The sequence below is a fragment of the Aquila chrysaetos genome, chromosome 12 (assembly GCF_900496995.4).
Source record: "Aquila chrysaetos chrysaetos chromosome 12, bAquChr1.4, whole genome shotgun sequence".
Classification (NCBI taxonomy): Eukaryota; Metazoa; Chordata; class Aves; order Accipitriformes; family Accipitridae; genus Aquila; species Aquila chrysaetos.
In genome coordinates, this window is record NC_044015.1 from 2,627,788 (window position 1) to 2,648,889 (window position 21,102).

Here is a 21,102-nt window from a genome sequence, read left to right on the forward strand (position 1 = left end):
GGGCCGCTACGCCAATCTGATTCCGTTTCACGATAAGCGAGGGAAGCGCAGCCAATCAGAGCTCGCGGCGGAAAAGGCGCCAGGCCGATGTTGATCGGAGGCGCGAGGACGCCAGTCCCTGTGAGGGCGGTGGCGGCCATGGCGGCGGCTGGGCTGAGAGGGCGCGGTGGGAGAGCCCCGGCCGTCGTCGCGCTGAGGCTGGCCCTGCTCCTTGGGGCCGCGCTGGGCTCTGCCCGGGCCAGGGTGTATTTCCAGGAGCAGTTTCTAGACGGAGGTTGGGCGAGGGCGGCAGGGGGGTAGAGGGGGCGGTGGGACAGCTACCGGTGGCTGTGTGAGCTGGCTGGGAGGGAGCCCCCCCCCCCCCCTCACGGTACCGTGCTTATTGACCCCGTTTTTGTGTTGTTGCTGGCGTTGGCCTTGCGGGACAGTCAACTGGCAGAAGAGGTGGATTAATTCTGAGTACAAGGCAGACCTTGGAAAGTTTAAACTCACTGCAGGGAAGTTTTACGGAGATCCAGTGCGAGATAAAGGTATGTGGGTTTCATTCAAAACACGCTATGGGAGCCGTCTCTAGAGTTGGGGGTTTGCCTTTATAGATGTGCTATGCATGGCAATAAAAGTATTTTTTTCTTTGCAAATGGAGAAACGTGTAAGTTTGACTATTACACTAATATCTCTACAGGTCTACAAACTAGTGAAAACTCTAAGTTTTACGCTATCTCCTCACGATTTAAACCATTTAGTAACAAAGGGAAGACTCTGGTCATTCAGTATACTGTGAAACATGAGCAGAAGATAGACTGTGGTGGGGGATATGTTAAGATTTTTTCCTCAGACTTGGACCAGAAGAACCTAAGGGGAGATTCACATTATTACATCATGTTTGGTGAGTTGATAGTTATTTCTTCATTAGTAAACCACTGTCGCTGCTGTTCTGCAGTTCTTCAAAGATGGTTGTGGAAATGGTGGAAAAACCATAAAGGAAGGCTGTCTTAAAAAAAAAAGGATGTCGTGACTGTAAGCAGTGAGTTCTTCCGTGCTTGAGAGATCTCTAAATATGTATTAACAAAATACATATTTATGCAAACATTCTGAGCTGATTTGAAGGACATAACTGAAAATTATTAGAGTGACCTTAGAATAAAAGTAGTTGTTCAGCAGGATTTATTTTTTTTTAAGACTTTTAACTGAAACAACATTCTGTAGGCCATTTTCTGCCCTTATATACTTGTATGTAGTTTCCAGTGACTTAGTGAAGTTTGTACATTTGTATGTCAAAGTGAAATTTGTCATTATGTATCTAATATAATTATATAGCTATTCAGCTTGTGCCATAGATAATGTTTATTTTGCCTGGATTTTTGTTTTCTGGGTTTAGTTCTGTAACAGAACTGTAGCAGAACTAAACCCCAAGCTACACAAAATCTAATTCTAAGGTAGATTTAGAGACTTTGAGTAGAAGCCACATCATCCATTAGAAATGGAATACACCAAAATACGTGGAATGGGAGAGATGTCTAGCAGTATTAGAAGGAAAAGGTAAACAATCTGTATTTTTCTGCAAAGAAGTTAAGGATACAAAGCATATAATCTCTTTGTAGGGCCAGATATTTGTGGATCTGAGACAAAGAAAGTCCATGTTATTTTAAATTACAAGAATAAACCCCATCCAATCAAGAAACCGATCAGATGCAAGGTAAATATACATTTCAAAGATACAAAAACTTTAAAATAAACAAGTTACAGGGATATTAGGAAGGGAAGAAAAAAAAAAACACCAAACCCAAACAACTATTCCAAACATCTAACACCTTTGAGAAGTTCTACTTTTCATCATATCTTAAGTCATGTTAATTTGGGACTTTAGATATTTCTTAGTTCATGATACGTTTGTAATTTAATGCTTGCATTCATAATACCTGATACTGATAAAGGATGAAACAAGGTTCCAAGGGTGCTGTATGTTGTTAAGAAATGTATGTCATTGTGTTTCTTAATTGTAACTTTAATTCCACATTTCCTAGTGAGAGCGCACTTTCTTCTGATATAAATGGCTGTATTTTCAATATTTTTGCTTTTAACCCATGTAGTAAGCCTTTTTATGTGCCTTTGCTGTACCTATTTGGGATATAAGTAGCTTGTATTTGATATTAACTAAAATCATTACTTTATCTGATACTATTTTCAATCTTGTGACACTTCCTCTTGCCAATCAGATATAGACTGTGTTTTCTTGCAACCACTCAGTTTTGTTCAGAGACCCAGATGGGAGGACTAGAAAATACATGTGAAAAAATGTCATTATTTTTCCCCTCTAGGAGACTTTGGGAATTACTTTTTCTTACTACTGCTTATGAAAAATCCATTAGAAATTAGTATTTTAATTCTGGTGCAAGGCCGTTCCTAAGAACTATATTTAAGGTTCTTAAAAAATTTTACTTGCTTTCTTTAAAACCCAGGTTGACGGATATACACATTTATATACTTTGATTATAAGGCCAGATCAGACTTATGAAGTAAAAATTGATAACGAAGTGGTTGCATCTGGCAACTTAGAAGATGATTTAGATTTTTTGCCACCAAGGAAAATTAATGATCCAACAGTGAGGAAACCCACTGACTGGGATGATCGAATCCAAATTGATGACCCAAATGACATTAAACCTGAGGTAATTTTCTCTCCTTATTCTGCATTACTGGATTTAATTTCTACTGAACACACATTTGATATAGTTGAATTCTGCACTAGTTTTGCTTTCTTAATCTTCCTGTGTCTTTTTAAAGGATTGGGATGAACCTGAATATATCATGGACACTAGTGCTGAGAAACCTGAAGGCTGGGATGATGCTGCGAATGGAGAATGGCATTATCCTATGGTCAAGAATCCTCTATACAGAGTATAAATAATCTTGTATACAGAGTATAAATAATCTTGCAATCCTAGTTATGGATAACACTTTAAGCAACTTTTCTGTGCCTGACTGTATTCAGAACATGTCATTTATCCTAGGGGGAATGGAAACCAAGGCAGATTGATAACCCAAATTATAGAGGAGTTTGGCCTCATCCACAGATTGACAATCCAAATTACTCACCAGACTCCAGCATCTATAGCTATGAAAATATTAGCATCATTGGACTAGATATCTGGCAGGTAAGATGCCTTTACTGGAAAATAAAGAACTTTTCTCTCACTGAGTATATAGCAACCTTTGCATATAAACATTATCTGTTGTTTTGGGATCTTAGAGACCTATGTCTTTAACTTGCTGTTATGTAAATATCTGTACAAAATTGAAAAATCTGTAAGACACACTGATCTTCTGTTGTAGTTATTGTTTGGATTGTAATCATCTACAGGTAAGTGAGGGGCCTAAATTAATTTGTGTAACTATTGTAAAGTATGACTTACTCCACCTGATGTGAGGTGCGTAACTGAGGTTTCAAGCAGCTCAGTTACTCCTGACTTACCCAAAGATTAATGAGGAGAAAAGTGCCCTCCCGGGTGCCTCTCAGATCTTCCTCTGTCTCAGGTTTCTTGACTAGCCAGTGATGAGACTTAAAACTTTGTAGAAGAGCAGTGAAGTACCTAAAGTTAAAACAAGTCCTTTACATTCTTGAAAACAGTTGTCCAAAAAGAGAGAATTCTTCATCAAATTCTGGGAAAAAAATCTAATGGGGTTCTTGACATGATTACTCTATATTGAATATATGATACAAACATATTGTTAAAAAAAGAGATGAAAGCTCTTAAGAAAACAGAGGCATTCTGTTGTGTTCCCCCCCCCCCATTCCTTTAAAGGTGAGAGCTGGCACAATTTTTGACAACTTCTTGATAACAGATGATGAGGTTTATGCAGAAGACTTTGGAGATGAAACATGGGGAGAAACGAAGGTAACATGAAACTCTTGTGCCTGTTTTGGTTCTTTATTACCCCATTGTAAAAATCCCCTGTCTAATCTGATCAAGAACTTCTTGGTGCATAAAAATGCAGGGTCCTGAAAAGGAAATGAACATAAAGCAGACTGAGGAAGAGCAGGAGAGAGAAAGGGTTACAGAAGAAAAATACTTTGAGCAATGGTTTAAGAAAAAGCTAGAGAGAAAAAAAGAATCTGGAAAGGTTAGAGCAGTGAGGAACACTATTGAGAAGGAAGAGCTTTAATTGTTATTTGAAAGAAGTTCACTTTTTTTTACTTAAGTCTCTCTATAGAGATTTTGGTTGTTAACAGCTTGTTGGAATCTGCAGTGATACAGTTGTATTAAAACAGGATTTTTTTTAAAAATTCAACGTTAAATTTTGTGACCAGTTTCAGTTATTTTTAATAAAAATACCATAACATAGTTAAATTCTCTATAGAAAGGTTGTTTTTTTTATTAACTGTATCTTAGCCCTCCTAAAATACATTAAAAACACCTGTAATAAAGTACTAGGTTTTGAAAGCGTTCTATACTTTCATGGTTTAATATTAAATGTAAAATTCATGCTCATTTTTGTTGAGGAAATATAATAATCTTTTTATATTTCATTAAAGGGTTCAGCGTGTCAAATGCGTGAAGCATGTTTCACAACATACTCCAGACTAAGGAGGAGATAAGCTTTGCTAAGCTTCTGTAGTAATTGTGCACCTGTCAGAGTTTCAGGGATTACTGCAGCTGCATAGCTGCCGCGAACACACCGTGGCTGCTCTTGGCTGTTCTGCCATTGCTTATCTGCTGATGGAACGTTCTAGCTCTCTGTCTCAGTGTGGGACCTGAGTGGACTCTGTCCACAAATCTGTCCTTAGAAGTTTAAATGTATTCAGACAATTTTTTCCCCTTCAAAAATCTGAAATGAACACATAACAGTGCTTGGAAGCTGTCTTAAAATTATTTTTTTTTTTTTTTTTTTTTTTTTTTTCCTTCTCGTGGGGGTTGGAATTTGAAACTGAAAGATGCGTCTATTTTTGTCTGACCGGTCTTGTAACTCACTCATGTAACTTGTTCAGTCACTTCCTTCATCGCTTCTCAGGTCCTTCTGCTCTTCTGCATTCCCCCCCCCCCCCCCCCCCCCAACCTAATGCTATAAATTTAGCAAAAACTGAAGCCCGACCTCCAAAGCCAATGGTTTTGCATTTACCTTTCAGTTACCCCGACACTGGCTGAGCAGGGTTTTGTGTGGTAAGGAGATGGGGAGGGGGAGGATCTGTGGAAGCCCTGACTTCAGACAGGCCAGTTTCTAGCCTGTGCGGCGACTTGAGGTCAAATTCTTTCGCTTCCGCTTGTCTGAGTGCTGTCCCCTGTAGCACAATTCCAGTGATGCTGTGGGGTGAAGAACTTTGAAAGCTATTGTAACACACTGGAATGACAGTCGCCCTTTACCTTTTTTCCTAAACAAATTCCTGTTGATTTAGCTTTTATATGGCCACAATGATCTAGCCTCGTTCAGGCTGCTCTTCAGTATTTTATACGTTGCAGTCGGGGATTTGTTAACTTTGTTGTATTTGACGCTGAATATTTGATCACAGACCAGAGGAAGCTTAATTGCGTGAGGTCTGTTTTGACAAGGTTTCATGTAATGAAGTAAAATAACTAGGTTTTTCCAGGAGAAAGTTGGTCATCCAGCTAAAAGGTCGATTGGTGCGTTGACTCGGTTACCTGGAAGAATATTCCACCGGGCAGCTGCAGTCTTCCCTAGACCTACTTTGTCCGTAACCGTAGGTAGGTCACCGCCAGCTTCGCTGGAGGAGAGAGCCCCGTCTGGGAGCAGAGAGACTGCGGGAAGCAGGGGCGGGACAGCGGGACCAGCTCATCGGGCTCGGGAACGAGCTGCCGGGCACAGATAAACCCCCGTCGCTTTGTTCCCGGGTCAAACGCGTCTCCTCAAAGCTTGCCGCGGCCCGCCGGCCGAGGCCAGGCCCAGCGGGGCCCCGCGGTGCCAGGCGCGGCCGGGCGGTCTCCCGCCGCCGCCGCTCGCTCCGCCTTTCCCCCCGCCCCGGCCGCTGCCCGAATCACGGGAGGAAGATGGCGGCGCTCATCCCCCTCAGCCAGCAGGTAATAACCGGCCCAGCCCGGCCCGGCGGCCGGACCCTAGTTGGGGGGTGGGGGGCGGCCATTTGGCGCCGGTGGTTGAGCGCCGATCGGGGAAGGGGGAGCGGGCCCTTCCCGGTGCGGGTCCCCCCCTTCTCCTCCTCCTCCTCCTCCTCCTCCTCCCGCAGGCGGGTGCATCCGGGGCCGGGTCGGCGCTGGGGCACAGGCCCTGCCTCTCCCCGCGGTCGGGGGGTGGCTCGGCCCGCGGAGGGGAGAGGGTCGGCGCGCGGCGGGAAACAGGCCCCGGGTGGGGACGAGGGGACCAGCAGCCCCCGGCTTGTCCCCCGCCGTCGGGCCGGGGCTGAGCCTCCCCTGGGCGGGCTCCGGCCGTTTCTGTGGGGGCACAAAAGGCGCTGGCTCCCTCCCCTCACGGAGGCCCCAAGGGCTGTCCCCCGGGGGAAGGGAACACCGAGGCTTTCTGAATTCTTTCCCTCCCCGAGCTGCAGCTCCGGGCTCTGAGCTGCGGGGGTTAATGCGGTGCCGGGGGTCTGAGGGTCGGGGGCTGGGCTGCAGGGAGAGATGGGGCTCGTTGTCTGCTCGAGACTCTCTGACTTGGGTCACGTCACCTTGTTTTTTTTCTTTGTAACACGGGGTTAAAGCCGCCTTCGGCTGTTGGGGTGTCATGACTGTGCTTAATATTTGGGAGGTGCGTGAGTAGCGTAGCCATAGGCGCGGGTACACCGGTAAAAGGACTCAGTACGTAGGAATGAGGAGGATTTCACCCCTCAGCAGGAGAGTGAGGATTCTGCAGGGAAGACCCTGAACCTCTCCCACAGGGAGGGTGGCGTGCCTTTTCGAGCTCTGGTTTAATGTTTGGGGTCCTTGGGTGGATCATTGTTGTTGTTACAAGTTTTTTTTGATGCATTTCTCACCCAAATAATTTAAACCTGAACAGTGTGACCGCTGTTTATTCTTTTCCATACTCTTGTGAGGATAGTCAGTTTACTTATTTCCTTTAAAACAAAAGAAAAGCAACGCCACCCCACCACTCCCCAATGACTTGAATTTAAAACTATTTTCTACACTGTGGCTAGGCCAGCCAGGAATTCAGAACAACACGTATTGGTAGTTCAAATTATTTAAATGTATCCATTTCTTTTTAATAATGGACCTTTATCTGTGATACTCTGAAAATTTATCTTTCAGTGGAGTTATGTCATACTTGGGTAATTGGTAGTTTGCTGTGTGTCTCATTAAGAGAGTGCACTGCTTTTTAGCTTTTGAATAGCAGTAGGAGTCCTGATTAACACCTGTTTAATTAAATGAACACGTTCAGAAACATCTGAAAACATCCATGCACATACAAACTGTTACCAAAAGTTTTCAAGTTCAGTAATGTGGTGCAAAATATACATGTAAAATAAACTCTGGACTTGAAAGAGTTTGTTTTTTAAATTCTATTTGATACTTGAGAGACTGGCATCAATGGTGTTTTCTTTTGTATAACTTAATATATTACCTTGAGGGAAAAAGGGCAACATTCTGTGAACATAACAGTTACTTTGATGTATTATTTTCCAACTAATTCACTGGAAGCATTCCAGTTTTCAAATTTTTTTTTCTATATTGAACTGTCAAGGGTAATCTACCTATAATCAGGGCAGTAAACAGATTTTTTTTTTTTCTGGAAATTAATAAACTTTCTCTTTTAATAACCTCAATTTCGTGATTACTACAGAGATATGTGCTAGTTATAATAAATGCCAGAAATGATGTTAAAAGGAATGGGAGAAGTTACAGGTGCTGTAATGTTGAAGCATGTTCACTTAGAAAGATATAAAATAAGAATATTGATAACATATTGGGAGCTATAAACAATATGGTTAATTCAAGCATGTGAAAGTGTTTAACCATATTTGTTCTCATAAATGAATTTTATTATGGTTCTATTGTTCTATGAAGTTATGTTTTTATGATGCTTTTATGAAAGAGAATTTACATGTCTAACAGTATGCAAATTATTTAACATTTTAGCTGTCTTTGTTTCAACCGACTATGCCTAAAAACAGTTGAAGAGCAAGCATGTAAAATCAGTTCTTGGAGTTAAACAACAACTGAAACTGGATTTATTTACCTTTGATAATTTTATTTTCTTGAATATTTGATCACCTTATCAGTGGTCTTTCCACTGTGCCACGCATGTTCAACCTACAGCCTCTGGAGGTCATGGAGAGTTATGTTAGAGATTTGGGGACAGCACAGATGATTTTGTAGCTCAGATTTCTGAGACAACTCAGGATACTCGGCAAGTAGAATAAGGGCAAAGGTAATCTTTCTGGGGTAGCAGTGACCTTCTTTTGGCTCTCATTTTTGTGGGACACACTGGTTTTTTCCCCTTTCACAGTACCTATTTTCATCCGTCATCGGATGTGACAAGAGTGGCTGAAAAAAAATTGTGAAACGGGAGAACATCAAGGAAAATAATTCATCTTATCCAAAGTTCTTTGTGGCCCTGAGATGACCTCCGGAAAGAGGGCTGCTAGGAACTGGCTTTATTACTTGTTCTGGTGGCAGCAGCTTAAGCCTGCCTTTTTCCCAGACCTGCGTTAAGGGACATGGAGACTTAGGCACGTGCGCGTACTGCGTACCACAAATGCGGTGTACCAGATCTGCTGTGAGAGTGCAAGTTCAAGGCTTGAACTTCAAATTTGTACAGGAAATCAACTTAGAGGTCGAACAACAAGGCACAAGGGTTCTGAAGCGTCTGTTTGGGAGACGGTGTGAAGTGCTGGTCATAGATGACGTTTTGGGGAATATGGAGTAGGCACAGAAACCAGAGCGTTGTTAAACTCTAAGTCAAACTGAACCGCTGTATAACAGGTTATATCCTTTGACCACTCAACTGCAAACTTTCCAAAATTCTTTTCTCTGATTGCTGACATTGACACTGTCTTGTGTAGGTTCTTCATCAGCAGATGTCATCAAATTACAGAATTCTCTTGAATGATAGTGATGTAGTCATATGTGGTGATGGGTAGGGAGGCAGCTGTGCTATTTTTATCACTTGATCCCATTTTGTCTGGTGTGTTTCATCACAGAGATGCAGTCATTTAGGTAAATCGGTCAGAGAGGCTTAATCTTTGTAAAATTCTACAAGTAGGGAATCGAGTGGTAAAGTGCTTTCCAGTAGCACTTGGATGCATATATTGCCGTAGAAGAAACTTGACAGCATTTAAGCACATTACCCTGGATTCTTGCCACCTCTGTCAGGTAACTCAGCTGTATGTCATGGCTGACAATATCAAATGAGGATGTCAAGAATGTCTGGTGATGGGATGAGATCATTCAATACTGCTGCTGGAGCGGTTTGCTTTGTATCTTGGTATGAATCCAGTCTCTGCGTGCTCTAGGATACTCGCCAAATTAGAGGAGCTCGTAGCTGGTCTTTGGCTAGCTTCTCTGAGCCATCTGATAAACGAGAGTCGTATAGTTGGGTGATAGTTGGCTAAAACATACTAGATTTTATTCAGAGTTGGACAGACTATTGCCTACTTCCACCTTTTCTCTGAATGATGTGTTTCCTACTTTAGACAGGAACATAGTGCTTATCTATGCTGATCATTTACAAGCCAGCAAAAAGATGAGTCAGATTTATGAGTTATGCTTGTAGCTTTCTTCTGAATGACTGTCCAGCTTCTGGAAGAGCAAGAGCTTCTAGAGTGTACAGGTGGAGAATGCAGTGGCTTGTTTTGTTGATGGACATAAATGAAATACCTTTAAAATGTTAAGGAAACACTTCCGAAAATGAATGATCTTTCTAACCAAGTAGAACAATTGATCTTGGAAGAGCTCAGTGTTCACTTGCTTTTGATTAATAGGGTTTAGTTATTTTGGATATCTCCTTAAATTAAGATTTGGCATGTTTATTGTAAACTCTACAGAAAGATTCTCTTTGTGTAAAACAAAATTTCATGCTCTTCATCTGTCTGTTTTTTTCCATCATGTTTCTGTCTCCCTTCCCCTCACTGTAGGCAGAACATCTTGAAATCCATGTGGATGACAAGGAAGAAGGTAGCATTTGGGAGGGGATATACCAGTGATCAGAGTTAGTGCAAAATAATCATTCGTCAGATCTCTGACTTGTGTCCTGTAGGTGGAGAGCAGTTGCCCCAGGCAGGCTTTGGGATGTTTTGACTTCTCTGCGTCTCAGTCATTAAGCTGTGTTTATTGGGTTGTTTTGTTCCTTGTTTTTTAAGGCCTTTGACTGCTCTAAGGGGTGACTTGCTTGATACTGGATCGTAATATTTTTGCTCTTGGCATTGAGGCTGGACAATGGTGTGGAGGTATAACCTGCTTGTGGCTAGAACCTGTGTGGCAATTGTACGAGGCAACTGAGAAGGCAACTGAGAAGATGGGTGTTGGGGCTTCTGCCTCCTTTGGCATTTCAGTTCCCATTTGCTTGGAATGTTAGTAAGAGGGAGGAGGAATCTGCTTGTTTAGTATTCCTAAAAGGCCTGGCCTACCTTTGTGTCTGCTGCTTTTGTGTAATGCAGTGATAACACCAAGTCAAAATCCTCAAACAACATTGTCAGGGAATTGTGATCTTTGTTAATTAACCATTCTTGGGTTTTTGTTTTTTTTTTTTACTCTGTTTCAATGTAAGATCTTAGTCCTGAAAATGCATAAACACAGGCATATTTTGATACTAGGGCCCTGTGTCTGTGTATATAATTGTCTGCTGAAATTATTCCATAAGTATATATACAATGCAGGAGGTAGTCAAATCAGTGTTATGTTGAAAACTCTGCCTTTGATATCAGTAGTTCTCAAACTGTGATCTGAAATACCTTGGCAAATAGTTCAAAGCTGTTCTACAAAACCTTTATTACCATATAAAGGTAATGGTAACTATATTACCATATAGTGTTGTTAATTAAAAGTGTGAGTTTAAGTATAAATGCTGGTGAGTAAGAAGTTTTAAGAGGTGACAATAGTCTGTTGGCTGCAAGTTTTGAGGGATCTCTGTTATCCACTCTTAGACTTCAAGTATCCAATTTGGAACACAGCAAATTAACATACCGTTTTATATTTTCGATAGAAGTAATACACAAAGTACTATATGCTTTTTTTTCTGTCAGTCCCTGAAGGTGTGCTATCTGTGATTGCAGTTCATTCTTTGTGTTCTTAACATCTCTCTTGTTTTTCAGTTTTCTACTGGGAATCCATTATATGAAACTTACTACAAACAGGTAGGTTGTTAAAAAAGAATTCAAAAAATAAAGTGCATTTTCCTCTGCCCTAAGATGTCCCTCTCTTTCCTTTCCCCATTGCAGTGCTAAACTTCTGTGAATTCTCTCTGCTGAGTGGTAATGCGTGCTTGTATAACTCCTTTTGACCTAAGACAAGAGGGGTTTCATTTCTTACCTCTGCTTTCATGACAGACATGCTTCAACTGAATGTGAATTTTTATCTTTCAGGTAGATCCAGCATATACGGGGAGAGTTGGGGCAAGTGAAGCTGCACTGTTTCTTAAAAAATCTGGTCTCTCTGATATTATCCTTGGAAAAGTAAGTTGAAGGAATTAGATAATGCAGTAATTGTTTGTACGCTTGCTTAAGTGCGGCTAACATTGAGAGAAGGGGTTTGCAAAAAGGAATTTGGTGGAATGCAAATCAGATCCATAGAACCAGGTTAGGTTAACCACAGATTGGTAATAGCTCCAAGGTATTGTTCCAAGTTTCGTAGGAATCTAAAAGGAAAAATTGTCTTTTCTGTAACATTTTTGTTATTAACTTGAGAATTAAATAACATTGTGTGTCATAACTTGGAAGTTCAAGGCATACAATATGAACTGTTGAGCTGAGTTAAGTTTTATTTTAAAATCACAATGGCTTTTTTGTATCTCCACAGATATGGGATTTGGCTGACCCGGAGGGTAAAGGATACTTGGATAAACAGGTAAATGAAATGTGCCTGTACACCTCTTAGTTTACCTTCTACAGATAAGCATCGTTTCAAGAAAACTCTGATATCAATAGTAGTTATCCTTAGCTTTTGTTTTTTAAAGTTTTCGTTTACAAGATGAGGTTTTATCCTAGCACTGCTCACATCCAAGTATATTACTTGGTGAGGCTGCTGGAGAAGTTTGGATCTAATTTTCTATCTCTTTTGTTTTGTAAATAATCAGTGTGTGTGATATAGAGATACAGAGTCATTGAGTCTTTCACAAATACAAACTATGATTTTAAGATTTATTTTAGAAGTCTTTTTTGCATGAGAAAATATAACTAGCATTACTAAAAGTGGCTTGGAATATCAAATACCAAGTTACTTGTAGATATGGAGAAATTTTTTAAAAACAGTATTAATTTTTAAGAAAAATTGGTGAAATTTACTTAATTTTGGGAGAGTCCTTAAAAACTAGCTTAGAAGTTTTTTGCTCTTTGTCCATGTTATTGCAGAGTTTTTCCTGAATCATCTTTAAAAGCAGTGAGGTAGTTGCCACTATGCAGTTAACTGAATGGGGCTATAGCTCTGTTGGTTCCATACGTTACTGAGTTGCACATGTACAGTGTTAGTAAAAATCATAAATGGGTTCTTGAAGACTGATTTAGACTGGTTGCTTTTTTTTAATAGAAAACACTATTGTTTGTAGGGTTTCTATGTCGCGTTGCGCCTCGTAGCATGTGCACAGAACGGCCATGATGTTAACCTGAGCAGTCTGAACTTGACTGTGCCACCTCCTAAATTTGTAAGTAATATATACCTAAATGTATGTATGAACTAAGGCTTCAGTCAGAACACTGGAATAATCTTCTGTTTCATAAATGTCATGGTTTTGAGACTTCAGGCTGCTGTCAAAACTGTTCCTTAAGACAACTGCAGTAATGGCTGCCGTAGTCCTGTCTTCCTGAGTAATATGTACCAGTCCCTTCCTGGACTGCAAAACTGATGCAAGTTTAACTAAGGTCAGCTTGTTCACGAAGCTGATGTGGCTAACTGCTAAATTTATGGGCGGAAAAAAAGAAAAAAAGATTATTTTTGGACTAGGTCGACAGGAGTGTGTAGCAAAGGGCATGACTGCAGCTTTGCCTGCAGTAGCTGCTGTGGAACCTCCTTTAGCTTGTCTTAGTTCTGTGTTTGGGTGCCTAATGCACCTAATGTCCTTATCAAAGTACTGTAATAGTATAAATCAGTATGACTTTTTTTTTTTTATTTGGGTACATGTGCAGCCTTTTTTCTTTTTATCAGTGTAGTTAAGCTTCATGTCTATAACCATCTCTTAAAGCAATTAGTAAGAATTAGAAACAGAAGTGTGTGTATTTTTATATATATATATATATATATATATAAATAAAAAATTCTTTAATTTTTAGCATGACACTAGCAGTCCTTTGCTGATCACACCACCTTCAACAGAGACTCACTGGGCTGTTAGGGTAAGTGTAAAAGACAACACATTCCATCCATTCTTTAAAAGTAAATATTTTCCTTGTCTGTAATTTTCCCAGTGAGAGAATTTTCTGTCAGATATATTTCCCATTTCAGAAGTCCTCCGTTTCTGATGACAGACTTGTGCACAATAGAGAATATTGAGCTGCAGTTTTATATTTGAAATAAGTATTAAACAAGCCTTTGACAACCCCTGGTGTGATGTTTTTAAGACACAATGAATTTTAATCTTCTGCCTGGATTTCTTCCAGGATCCTAGTAGTAGGCACTTTCATGTTTGTGTAAAGGAACCCCACTGAGAACAGCAAAGCATTTCACCAAATCCATCCTGAAGTATCAATTTAAAGCTTGACTTCATATGTTCTAATTAGTATTCTGTGATACATGCTACATATATAATTGGGAAAAAGTAACTTTTGATACATACATGGGATATTTGTATTTAGTTAATTTTCAATTGCAAACATTTTTGAAAAGGTAGAAATTTAATGAAATAACTTCTAATGCTGATTTTTTTTTTGTTTTGTTTTTTTTGTACTTGCATGTTGTACTTTTAAGTGGGATGCAAATTATTTGGGAAGAATAGTTTTTAGTTCTACAGAGTTTGTCAAAGTTTGCTTAAAATCTGATCAGCAGTGTTTTAATCGGAATGCACTGTCCTTTTAGAACACTACAGAAACACATCTTGTATGCTGCATGTTAAAATTTCTTGGCTATCATAACCTTAGCTTTGAAATTGAGCTCCTAAATCTAGCTCCATGGGGTTTACATTTAAATACAGCATGGTAGCACTTGCAAGAAAGCTTGGAAATCTAGAATGAATACATTACTGACCAGTCTTAATTTCTTGCAAGATCTCATTTTCAACACTCACACAGGCACACTTTTTTACTTATTCAGGCTATTTCTTACCAACTAGGTGGAAGAAAAAGCAAAGTTTGATGGTATTTTTGAAAGCCTTTTGCCAGTAAATGGTTTACTTTCAGGAGACAAAGTAAAACCAGTACTGATGAATTCAAAGCTACCTCTTGATATCCTAGGAAGGGTAAGTATGCTGTTTAGATTTAGCTATTCTCTATTTAGCTTCTTGTAGTTGCAGTGTTAAATATTTAAATGTAATGTATCAACATAGACCAGGTTTTGGCTGAGTTTTAACATCGAGTGCACTGAAGTCTTCCACTTAGAAATGAGAGTAATAGTAGTAATTTGGACCCTGGAGTAGATTGGCTTCATTATCTCTGTATTCATTTTAAGAGCTGGAAGTTTTGACTTTGGTTATTTAAAAACAGAAAAAAGCTCTCTTAAACCATAATAGCTTTTATAACATTGTATTCCACTGTTTTGTCATTTTTCCAAATACAAGTAGTTAGACATACCATTAAATCTATCCACTGTTTGTACAAGAGAACACTTTAAAACGTCCTAGTTTATTGTAGCTGTCAAATTGTCAAGTATTTTTTTCATGTATATTTATAAATACTTTTGATTCCTCCAGTACTTAAAGGGGGCCTACAGGAAAGATGGGGAGGGACTCTATCAGGGAACGTAGGGAGTCTAGTGATAGGACGAGGGGTAATGGATTTAAAATGAAAGAGGGTAGATTTAGATTAGATACAAGAAGAAATTCTTTACAATAAGGGTGGTGGGACACTGGAACAGGTTGCCCAGAGAAGTTGTGGATGCCCCATGCCTGGAAGTGTTCAAGGCCAGGTTGGATGGTGGTTTGAGCAACGTGGTCTAGTGGAAGGTGTCCCTGCCCATAGCAGGAGGGGTTGGAACTAGGTGATCTTTAAGGTCCTTTCCAACCCAAACTGTTCTATGATTTGATGATCTGAGTTTAGTGCATCCATTGCATATTTGCAAGGGAAGCAAACCTCAAAGTATTTTTCTGCTTCCATTTAAAATACATATTCTTTAATGTTTTGCATATTGATATGACTGAGAATGAATACATTTTGTGTAAGAGCTGTATGTGCGTTACATACTTTCATCTCTTCAGGAAGAACTGCCTCTTTGTATTATCTACAACATCTAAGTATGACTTGTTTTAATTCTGTACTTGAATATTGTGAAGTACTCAGTCTTGAAAGGCTTTGTATTTTATCTTGTTATTGTCACGATAGAAATTCAGGAAGCTTTTTCCTGTTCCAGAAAAGTTTGTGGACGAGATAGGGGACTGAGGAAATGGGCAAAGGAGTACTCAACTAGCTTAAATTTGTACAGAGGTCCAGTGATAGAGCTGGGAGTATAGAGTTCAGATGACTGAGCCTCAGTCCTAGTTTTCTGTCCACTCTACTGTCTCCAAGTCCTATTGATGATTAAACAGTGCTAGATAATGGCTGAGTATTAGAGTACACAAAGTTTTGTATCCTTGTAAATCTGCAAATTTTATTGACTGTACTTGACCTAATAATGACCTAAAGTTGATAGATGCTTAAATTCTGTCCTGTAGAAAATTCTGGAGGGTGGACATATTTTTTTGACTAAAAATGAAAACTAGAAATTTAAGAATGGAATGAAAATTGGAAATGTATTGACTTTTCTAAAATATTTTAACTTTCTTATAAGAGACAAATTTGGGAAATCTGCTAGCCCACACCCTCTGGACAATTCTGAAAGCCACCTCTGGATGTTTTTAGTCAGCTTGATGACTCCTTAACTGCAATATAGAAAGATGAAAAACCTGCCTGTGTTGCATCCAGAATTTGTTAGAACCAGTGTATGTTCACATTGCCAGAAAACTCTAATCCAGTCTGTTTCATCAGAGAATGTTTAGCTAGGTGTCATGGTTTAACCCCAGGCAGCAACTAAGCGCTATGCAGCTGCTCGCTCGCTCCCCCCAACTTATGGGTTGAGATAAAGACAGTTGAATAGGACAGAAGAGGAAGAAAATAATAATAATGATGATAATAATAAAATTACAATAATAATAAAAGAATTAGAATATACAAAACAAGTGTTGCACAATGCAATTGCTCACCACTCACCGACCGACGCCCAGTCAGTTCCTGAGCAGCAGTCACCCCTCCCAGCCAACTCCCCCCAGTTTATATACTGGGCATGACGTCGCATGGTATGGAATATCCCTTTGGCCAGTTTGGGTCAGCTGTCCCGGCCGTGTCCCCTCCCAACTTCTTGTGCCCCTCCAGCCTTCTTGCTGGCTGGACATGAGAAGCTTGAAAAATCCTTGACTTAGTATAAACATTCCTTAGTAGCAACTGAAAACATCAGTGTGTTAGCAACATGATTCTCATACTAAATCCAAAACTCAATACTGTACCAGCTACTAGGAAGAAAATCAACTCTATCCCAGCCAAAACCAGGGCACTAGGTCTAATATAACTAATATGATCTTCACAAAAATCTATTAGGACTCTTTAGAGAGCATGCTTAATATGATGACAATTAACATCAACAGCACAAGATATAACTTGTTCTCTAAGTCATTGTTTTTGTCATAATTGCTGTAGGTCTGGGATCTCAGTGATATTGATAAAGATGGTCACCTGGACAAGGATGAATTTGCTGTGGTAGGTTGCTTTAAATTCTCAGTTCACAGTGTGTCTGCTAAAGCAAATCGCTCATTTTTTTCTCAAGAGCTTTTCAGCTTTCTCTGCTACAGTTGACTTTTCTAATCTAAATTGTTCACATGGAGCTATTAAATGATCTTTCTCAAATCCTACTGACTCTTGCCTGTGTCATCAAGATTAAACTTTTTGGAATTACATTCAAAATTATCTGCTCTGGTTTACGTCTCTAATCTTACTGTCTTTGTTTTACTGATATGTAAATGACTGACACTGGAAAATCTTGTTACTTTTTCTTCTAATTGTTAATGTTATCTGACCTTTTTGCCTTTGCAGGCAATGCATTTGGTTTATAGAGCTCTTGAGAAAGAGCCAGTTCCTTCACTATTACCCCCTTCTCTCATACCACCTTCTAAAAGAAAGAAGACGCCTGTCTTTCCTGGTGCAGTTCCTGTTCTCCCTGCAAGTCCTCCACCAAAAGATAGCCTCCGTTCTACCCCATCTCATGGTAGTGTCAACAGTCTGAACAGCACAGGGAGTTTGTCTCCCAAGCACAGCATCAAACAAACACAGGTACAAATCTTTTTTTCTTCTTTTTTTCTTTCTGGCATCAGTAAACTGCAGGAAAAAAATAAAACTGCTTTTTGATTTCTGCCTCATGTGAGCACTTTTCTGAAAATGTGTTTGTTGTTGGGTGATTTGGCTGGAGGGAATGAAATGAGAAGGGTTAGACACGGAAGAACGGAAGAAGAGCAGGTGAATTTTAGTCAGAGTGACCATGAGATAGCAAATCTTACAGGGAATTTTCACTTTTCCTAGAAAGTGAAACCATAGAAAGGTTTTATTCATGTATCCGCTTTAATACCAAAGAAATCATTAATCTACCTTCTAAAGCTCCCATGTTATTAGCAGGACTTAATATGCCTAGTTGGGTCCATATTTTGAAAGAATGAATGCTTTTCAACTGATGAATAGCAGTTTATCAGTATTGATAATTCAGATAAAAAATATTAAGCTAAAACATTAATGGGAAAAGGGGAAGTACCTATTTACCAGACTTGATTGTGCAAGATGTTCAGCACATCTGACTGAATAATGTCATATATACTCAGTGTGTTGATAAAGACTGTTTATCTTCTTTTGAAATATAAAACTTTGTTTTACAGCCATCTGTGAATTGGGTAGTACCAATGTCTGAAAAAGTGCGATACGATGAAATTTTCTTAAAAACAGACACAGACATGGATGGTTTTGTGAGTGGCCAAGAAGTAAAGGACATTTTTATGCATTCAGGTCTGTCTCAGAATCTCCTAGCACATATATGGTAAGAATTCTCTAGTAGCTGTATTTTTGTAACTTGCTGATCTGGGAAGTCAGATTACCCAGCCAGAATTGTGATCCTAACATTAAAACAAAGCAAAATAAAACAAAAAAACCAAAACCCCACCAAACCCAACCTCTTTTACCTGTCCTGTTGCTGTACTACTCTATGTGGGCTATATGGAAAAACAAGGGAGAAATAAAAACTCACTTTGCTTTTCTGGGAGAGGGGTATAGGTCAGTTGGTGAATTGTGATTGTTCTTTGAAGTTCTCGTGCTCTAAATATTTTCTCAGAGTAATGTTATTCTATCCAGTTAAATATGTCTAATAAAATACTGCTCTGTTTATGGAACTCTTTCACTAGAATAAGCAAGCTCTGATGAGGCTGAATCCAAAAGGAAATTACATGTATATGTGTGTTTCAGGCTTCTTGGCAGAGGAGAAATAAGCTTTTCTTGTTTATTAGTATGATCTATTTTTTACCAGGGCTTTGGCAGACACAAGACAGATGGGAAAGCTAAGCAAAGATCAGTTTGCACTAGCAATGTATCTCATTCAACAGAAGGTCAGTAAAGGGATTGATCCTCCACAAGTGTTGTCCCCAGATATGATCCCTCCCACAGAGAGGAACACTCCCATACAGGTAAGTCATTGATTATTTGTAGATAATACTGAGCTTATGTGCTTTGAAAGTAATGGGCTTTGAGTATTAATTTTGTAAAATTTTTTTTTTTAATATTACGGTAAAGAATTGCCAATATTTTTTTTTCTTACCTCCTCTTACAAAATTCTTTTAAGATTTGAAAATACACGTCAATTTGTAACAACGCAAGACAGTAAATGAAGAAAAATGCAGTAGACTAGTCCATAAATAAGGGAATAATAGCTTTGAGAAAAGTGTAGCATGAAAAATACTCCTTTGTTATAGAGAAGGGGTTTTTTTAACTTCAGGGAACTGTTGAAAGCAACTGTTAAAAGCTGGTCTAGTAGCCTGTCCCTGACTGTGATCAGTACCAAATTCCTCCCATGAAAATGTAAAATTTTTTAATGGCTAAATGAAGAGTGATGACTTCCTAGTTTCTAGGAATTGGTGGTTGATTCGTCCCTTGTAGCATGACAGTCCATAGTCATATATCCATCACTGCTAATACCATTTTACTGGAGCATCTAATCTTTTACTGAACGCTTTCCATAAATTACATAGTATTTTCCTTTACTTTTTTTTACTTTCCCTAACCAGAAAGCTTTTGAGCCTCTAAATATATTTTGTTGCTGTTGCTCTGGTCCTTTTAAGGTTTTTCCTATATCCTTTTTCTATAGACTCTGTCAGGTTACTTGACCCCTGTAGGAACTGAGATCTCAGCACTAACAGAAATGCGTCGTGTGAGTAATTGTAATGTCCAAAAGAATGCAAATTTGTTTATGTACGCTACTTGTAACTTTAAAGAAGTTTTTATTTCTACCCCTTCTCCTGTCTCTTTGCTCTTGTTCTGTGACACTTGCTCTTGGCATGATGATAATGTCACAGTAGTGTGAAGTTACCAGTATTGGCTGTTGACCTGGTAATATTGCTTCCTTCAACAATTTGAGACACATTGATCTGTCAAGAAGTTTTTTGACAGGCAACTCGGTGTTGGCATGTTAAAGTTACTTGTGTACTAGTTCTCTGAAGCTGTGGGCAATAAATACACCGTAGTGTGAGAGCTTTAAGCTTCCCATTATTTTCAGTTCATTATATCTTTTTTTCTCATCTGCTGTGGTTTTAGCTGAATGTAACATGAAATAAACTGTATGCTACTGTGAACATAGCAGATTAGTTTTCTGTTCATGTGGAACAATGAACTGTGTTAGCCTAACCAATGCAGCAGCTCGTTTTAACTCATTTCATAATCATACTGGGTAACACCTTATTATGATCCTGTACAGCATACAGTACAGGTGTCTCGGCAAATCTGTATCTGGTCTGAAAATATAAAAGGGATATTAGAAGCTTTTGATTTGCTAGCTTGAAGAATTAGTCTGGATTGTTATTTATGATTACTTAATGGCATATTAACGAAAGGAATGCTCACCCAAAAGTGAGGACTTAATTAACTTACTGAAACTGTATATTCACTATTGTTTCTGCAAAAAATGTCACATTTTACTATGCTATCTGTTTGTGATTTGTTGGTTGGGTTCTTGGGCTTTTTTTTTTATACTGAATAAAGCCAAACTTTCTGTGGTTATCATGGTAATCTCAAAGTGAGCAAAGCAAGCAAACTGTACTGTCTTTTTTTTAAAATGCTATTTAAAAATGGTAGGTCTCCTGATTTTGTCATACTAGCAGTGAGTTTAAGTGTTGCAGGTTTTGCTCAGTTGCAGTGATTTTTTTCAAAGGACTAGCAATCCTTTTTATAATAATGACAAATTTTCTATCAAACACTGAGATCCTTTCTCCATAATTTCTAATGACAATTTTCTTGTCTAAAAGAAAAGGGATACCCTCTGCATCTTCCTTGATCTATGCCTGAATGGCTGTAGAAATGACCTGCAGGAAATCGGGTATAATTGCAGAACTTGGCATTAATTTGTGGCAGGGCTCAAGAAGACTGAAATTACAATATGATTTTGTTAAGTTCCCTGGAAGCTTTGCTATTGACAGTAGCAGAGCTGGGTTTTTAGTTTTTGAATTTGAATTCTACCATTGCCTGCAGTTTATTTGTTGACATTGTGCATGTCCTTTAACTGCTGTTTATTTTGACTATCCCATCTGGTAAATGGGCATAGAGAAAATTCTCCTGTCTCACAGGTA

General features: G+C 39.1%; 2 protein-coding genes and 1 long non-coding RNA gene across 17 annotated transcripts in view; 2 read left to right on the plus strand and 1 right to left on the minus strand.

The window, feature by feature from the left end:
- Position 1: 1 nt before the first annotated feature.
- CALR3 (calreticulin 3) lies at positions 2–4,487 on the plus strand. The gene is made up of 9 exons (XM_030034288.2): positions 2–274; positions 429–530; positions 683–886; positions 1,602–1,696; positions 2,460–2,669; positions 2,785–2,898; positions 3,012–3,155; positions 3,804–3,896; positions 3,997–4,487. Exons 1-9 carry the CDS (start codon positions 88–90, stop codon positions 4,162–4,164), a joined length of 1,317 nt encoding a protein of 438 aa, XP_029890148.1. The 5' UTR covers positions 2–87; the 3' UTR covers positions 4,165–4,487.
- On the minus strand, positions 1,943–5,886 carry LOC121233707. 2 transcript variants are annotated; one of them, XR_005933700.1, is made up of 3 exons: positions 5,119–5,886; positions 3,473–3,590; positions 1,943–2,274 (listed from the first exon to the last, which is right to left on the minus strand). It is a non-coding gene; the product is annotated as an uncharacterized LOC121233707 (long non-coding RNA). The 2 variants fall into 2 exon arrangements; XR_005933701.1 differs by lacking the exon at positions 1,943–2,274 and adding an exon at positions 3,084–3,169.
- Positions 5,887–5,912: 26 nt separating this feature from the next.
- The window catches only part of EPS15L1 (epidermal growth factor receptor pathway substrate 15 like 1), a 47,233-nt gene continuing 32,043 nt past the window's right edge, over positions 5,913–21,102 (plus strand). For 3 of the 14 annotated variants that reach the window (XR_005933695.1, XR_005933694.1, XM_030033000.2), the window contains exons 1-12: positions 5,917–6,032; positions 11,216–11,257; positions 11,486–11,575; positions 11,919–11,966; positions 12,664–12,759; positions 13,385–13,447; positions 14,380–14,505; positions 16,931–16,990; positions 17,324–17,560; positions 18,154–18,311; positions 18,795–18,951; positions 19,629–19,691. Coding sequence is in view for 12 of the 14 variants with exons in the window: in XM_030033000.2 (XP_029888860.1) it covers positions 6,003–6,032; positions 11,216–11,257; positions 11,486–11,575; positions 11,919–11,966; positions 12,664–12,759; positions 13,385–13,447; positions 14,380–14,505; positions 16,931–16,990; positions 17,324–17,560; positions 18,154–18,311; positions 18,795–18,951; positions 19,629–19,691 (1,170 nt within the window). In the remaining 2 variants the exon portion in view is untranslated. Of the gene's footprint in view, positions 6,033–11,215; positions 11,258–11,485; positions 11,576–11,918; positions 11,967–12,663; positions 12,760–13,384; positions 13,448–14,379; positions 14,506–16,930; positions 16,991–17,323; positions 17,561–18,153; positions 18,312–18,794; positions 18,952–19,628; positions 19,692–21,102 lie in introns of those variants that run through there. The other 11 variants (XM_030033010.2, XM_041127891.1, XM_030033004.2 and 8 more) reach the window with 9 other exon arrangements.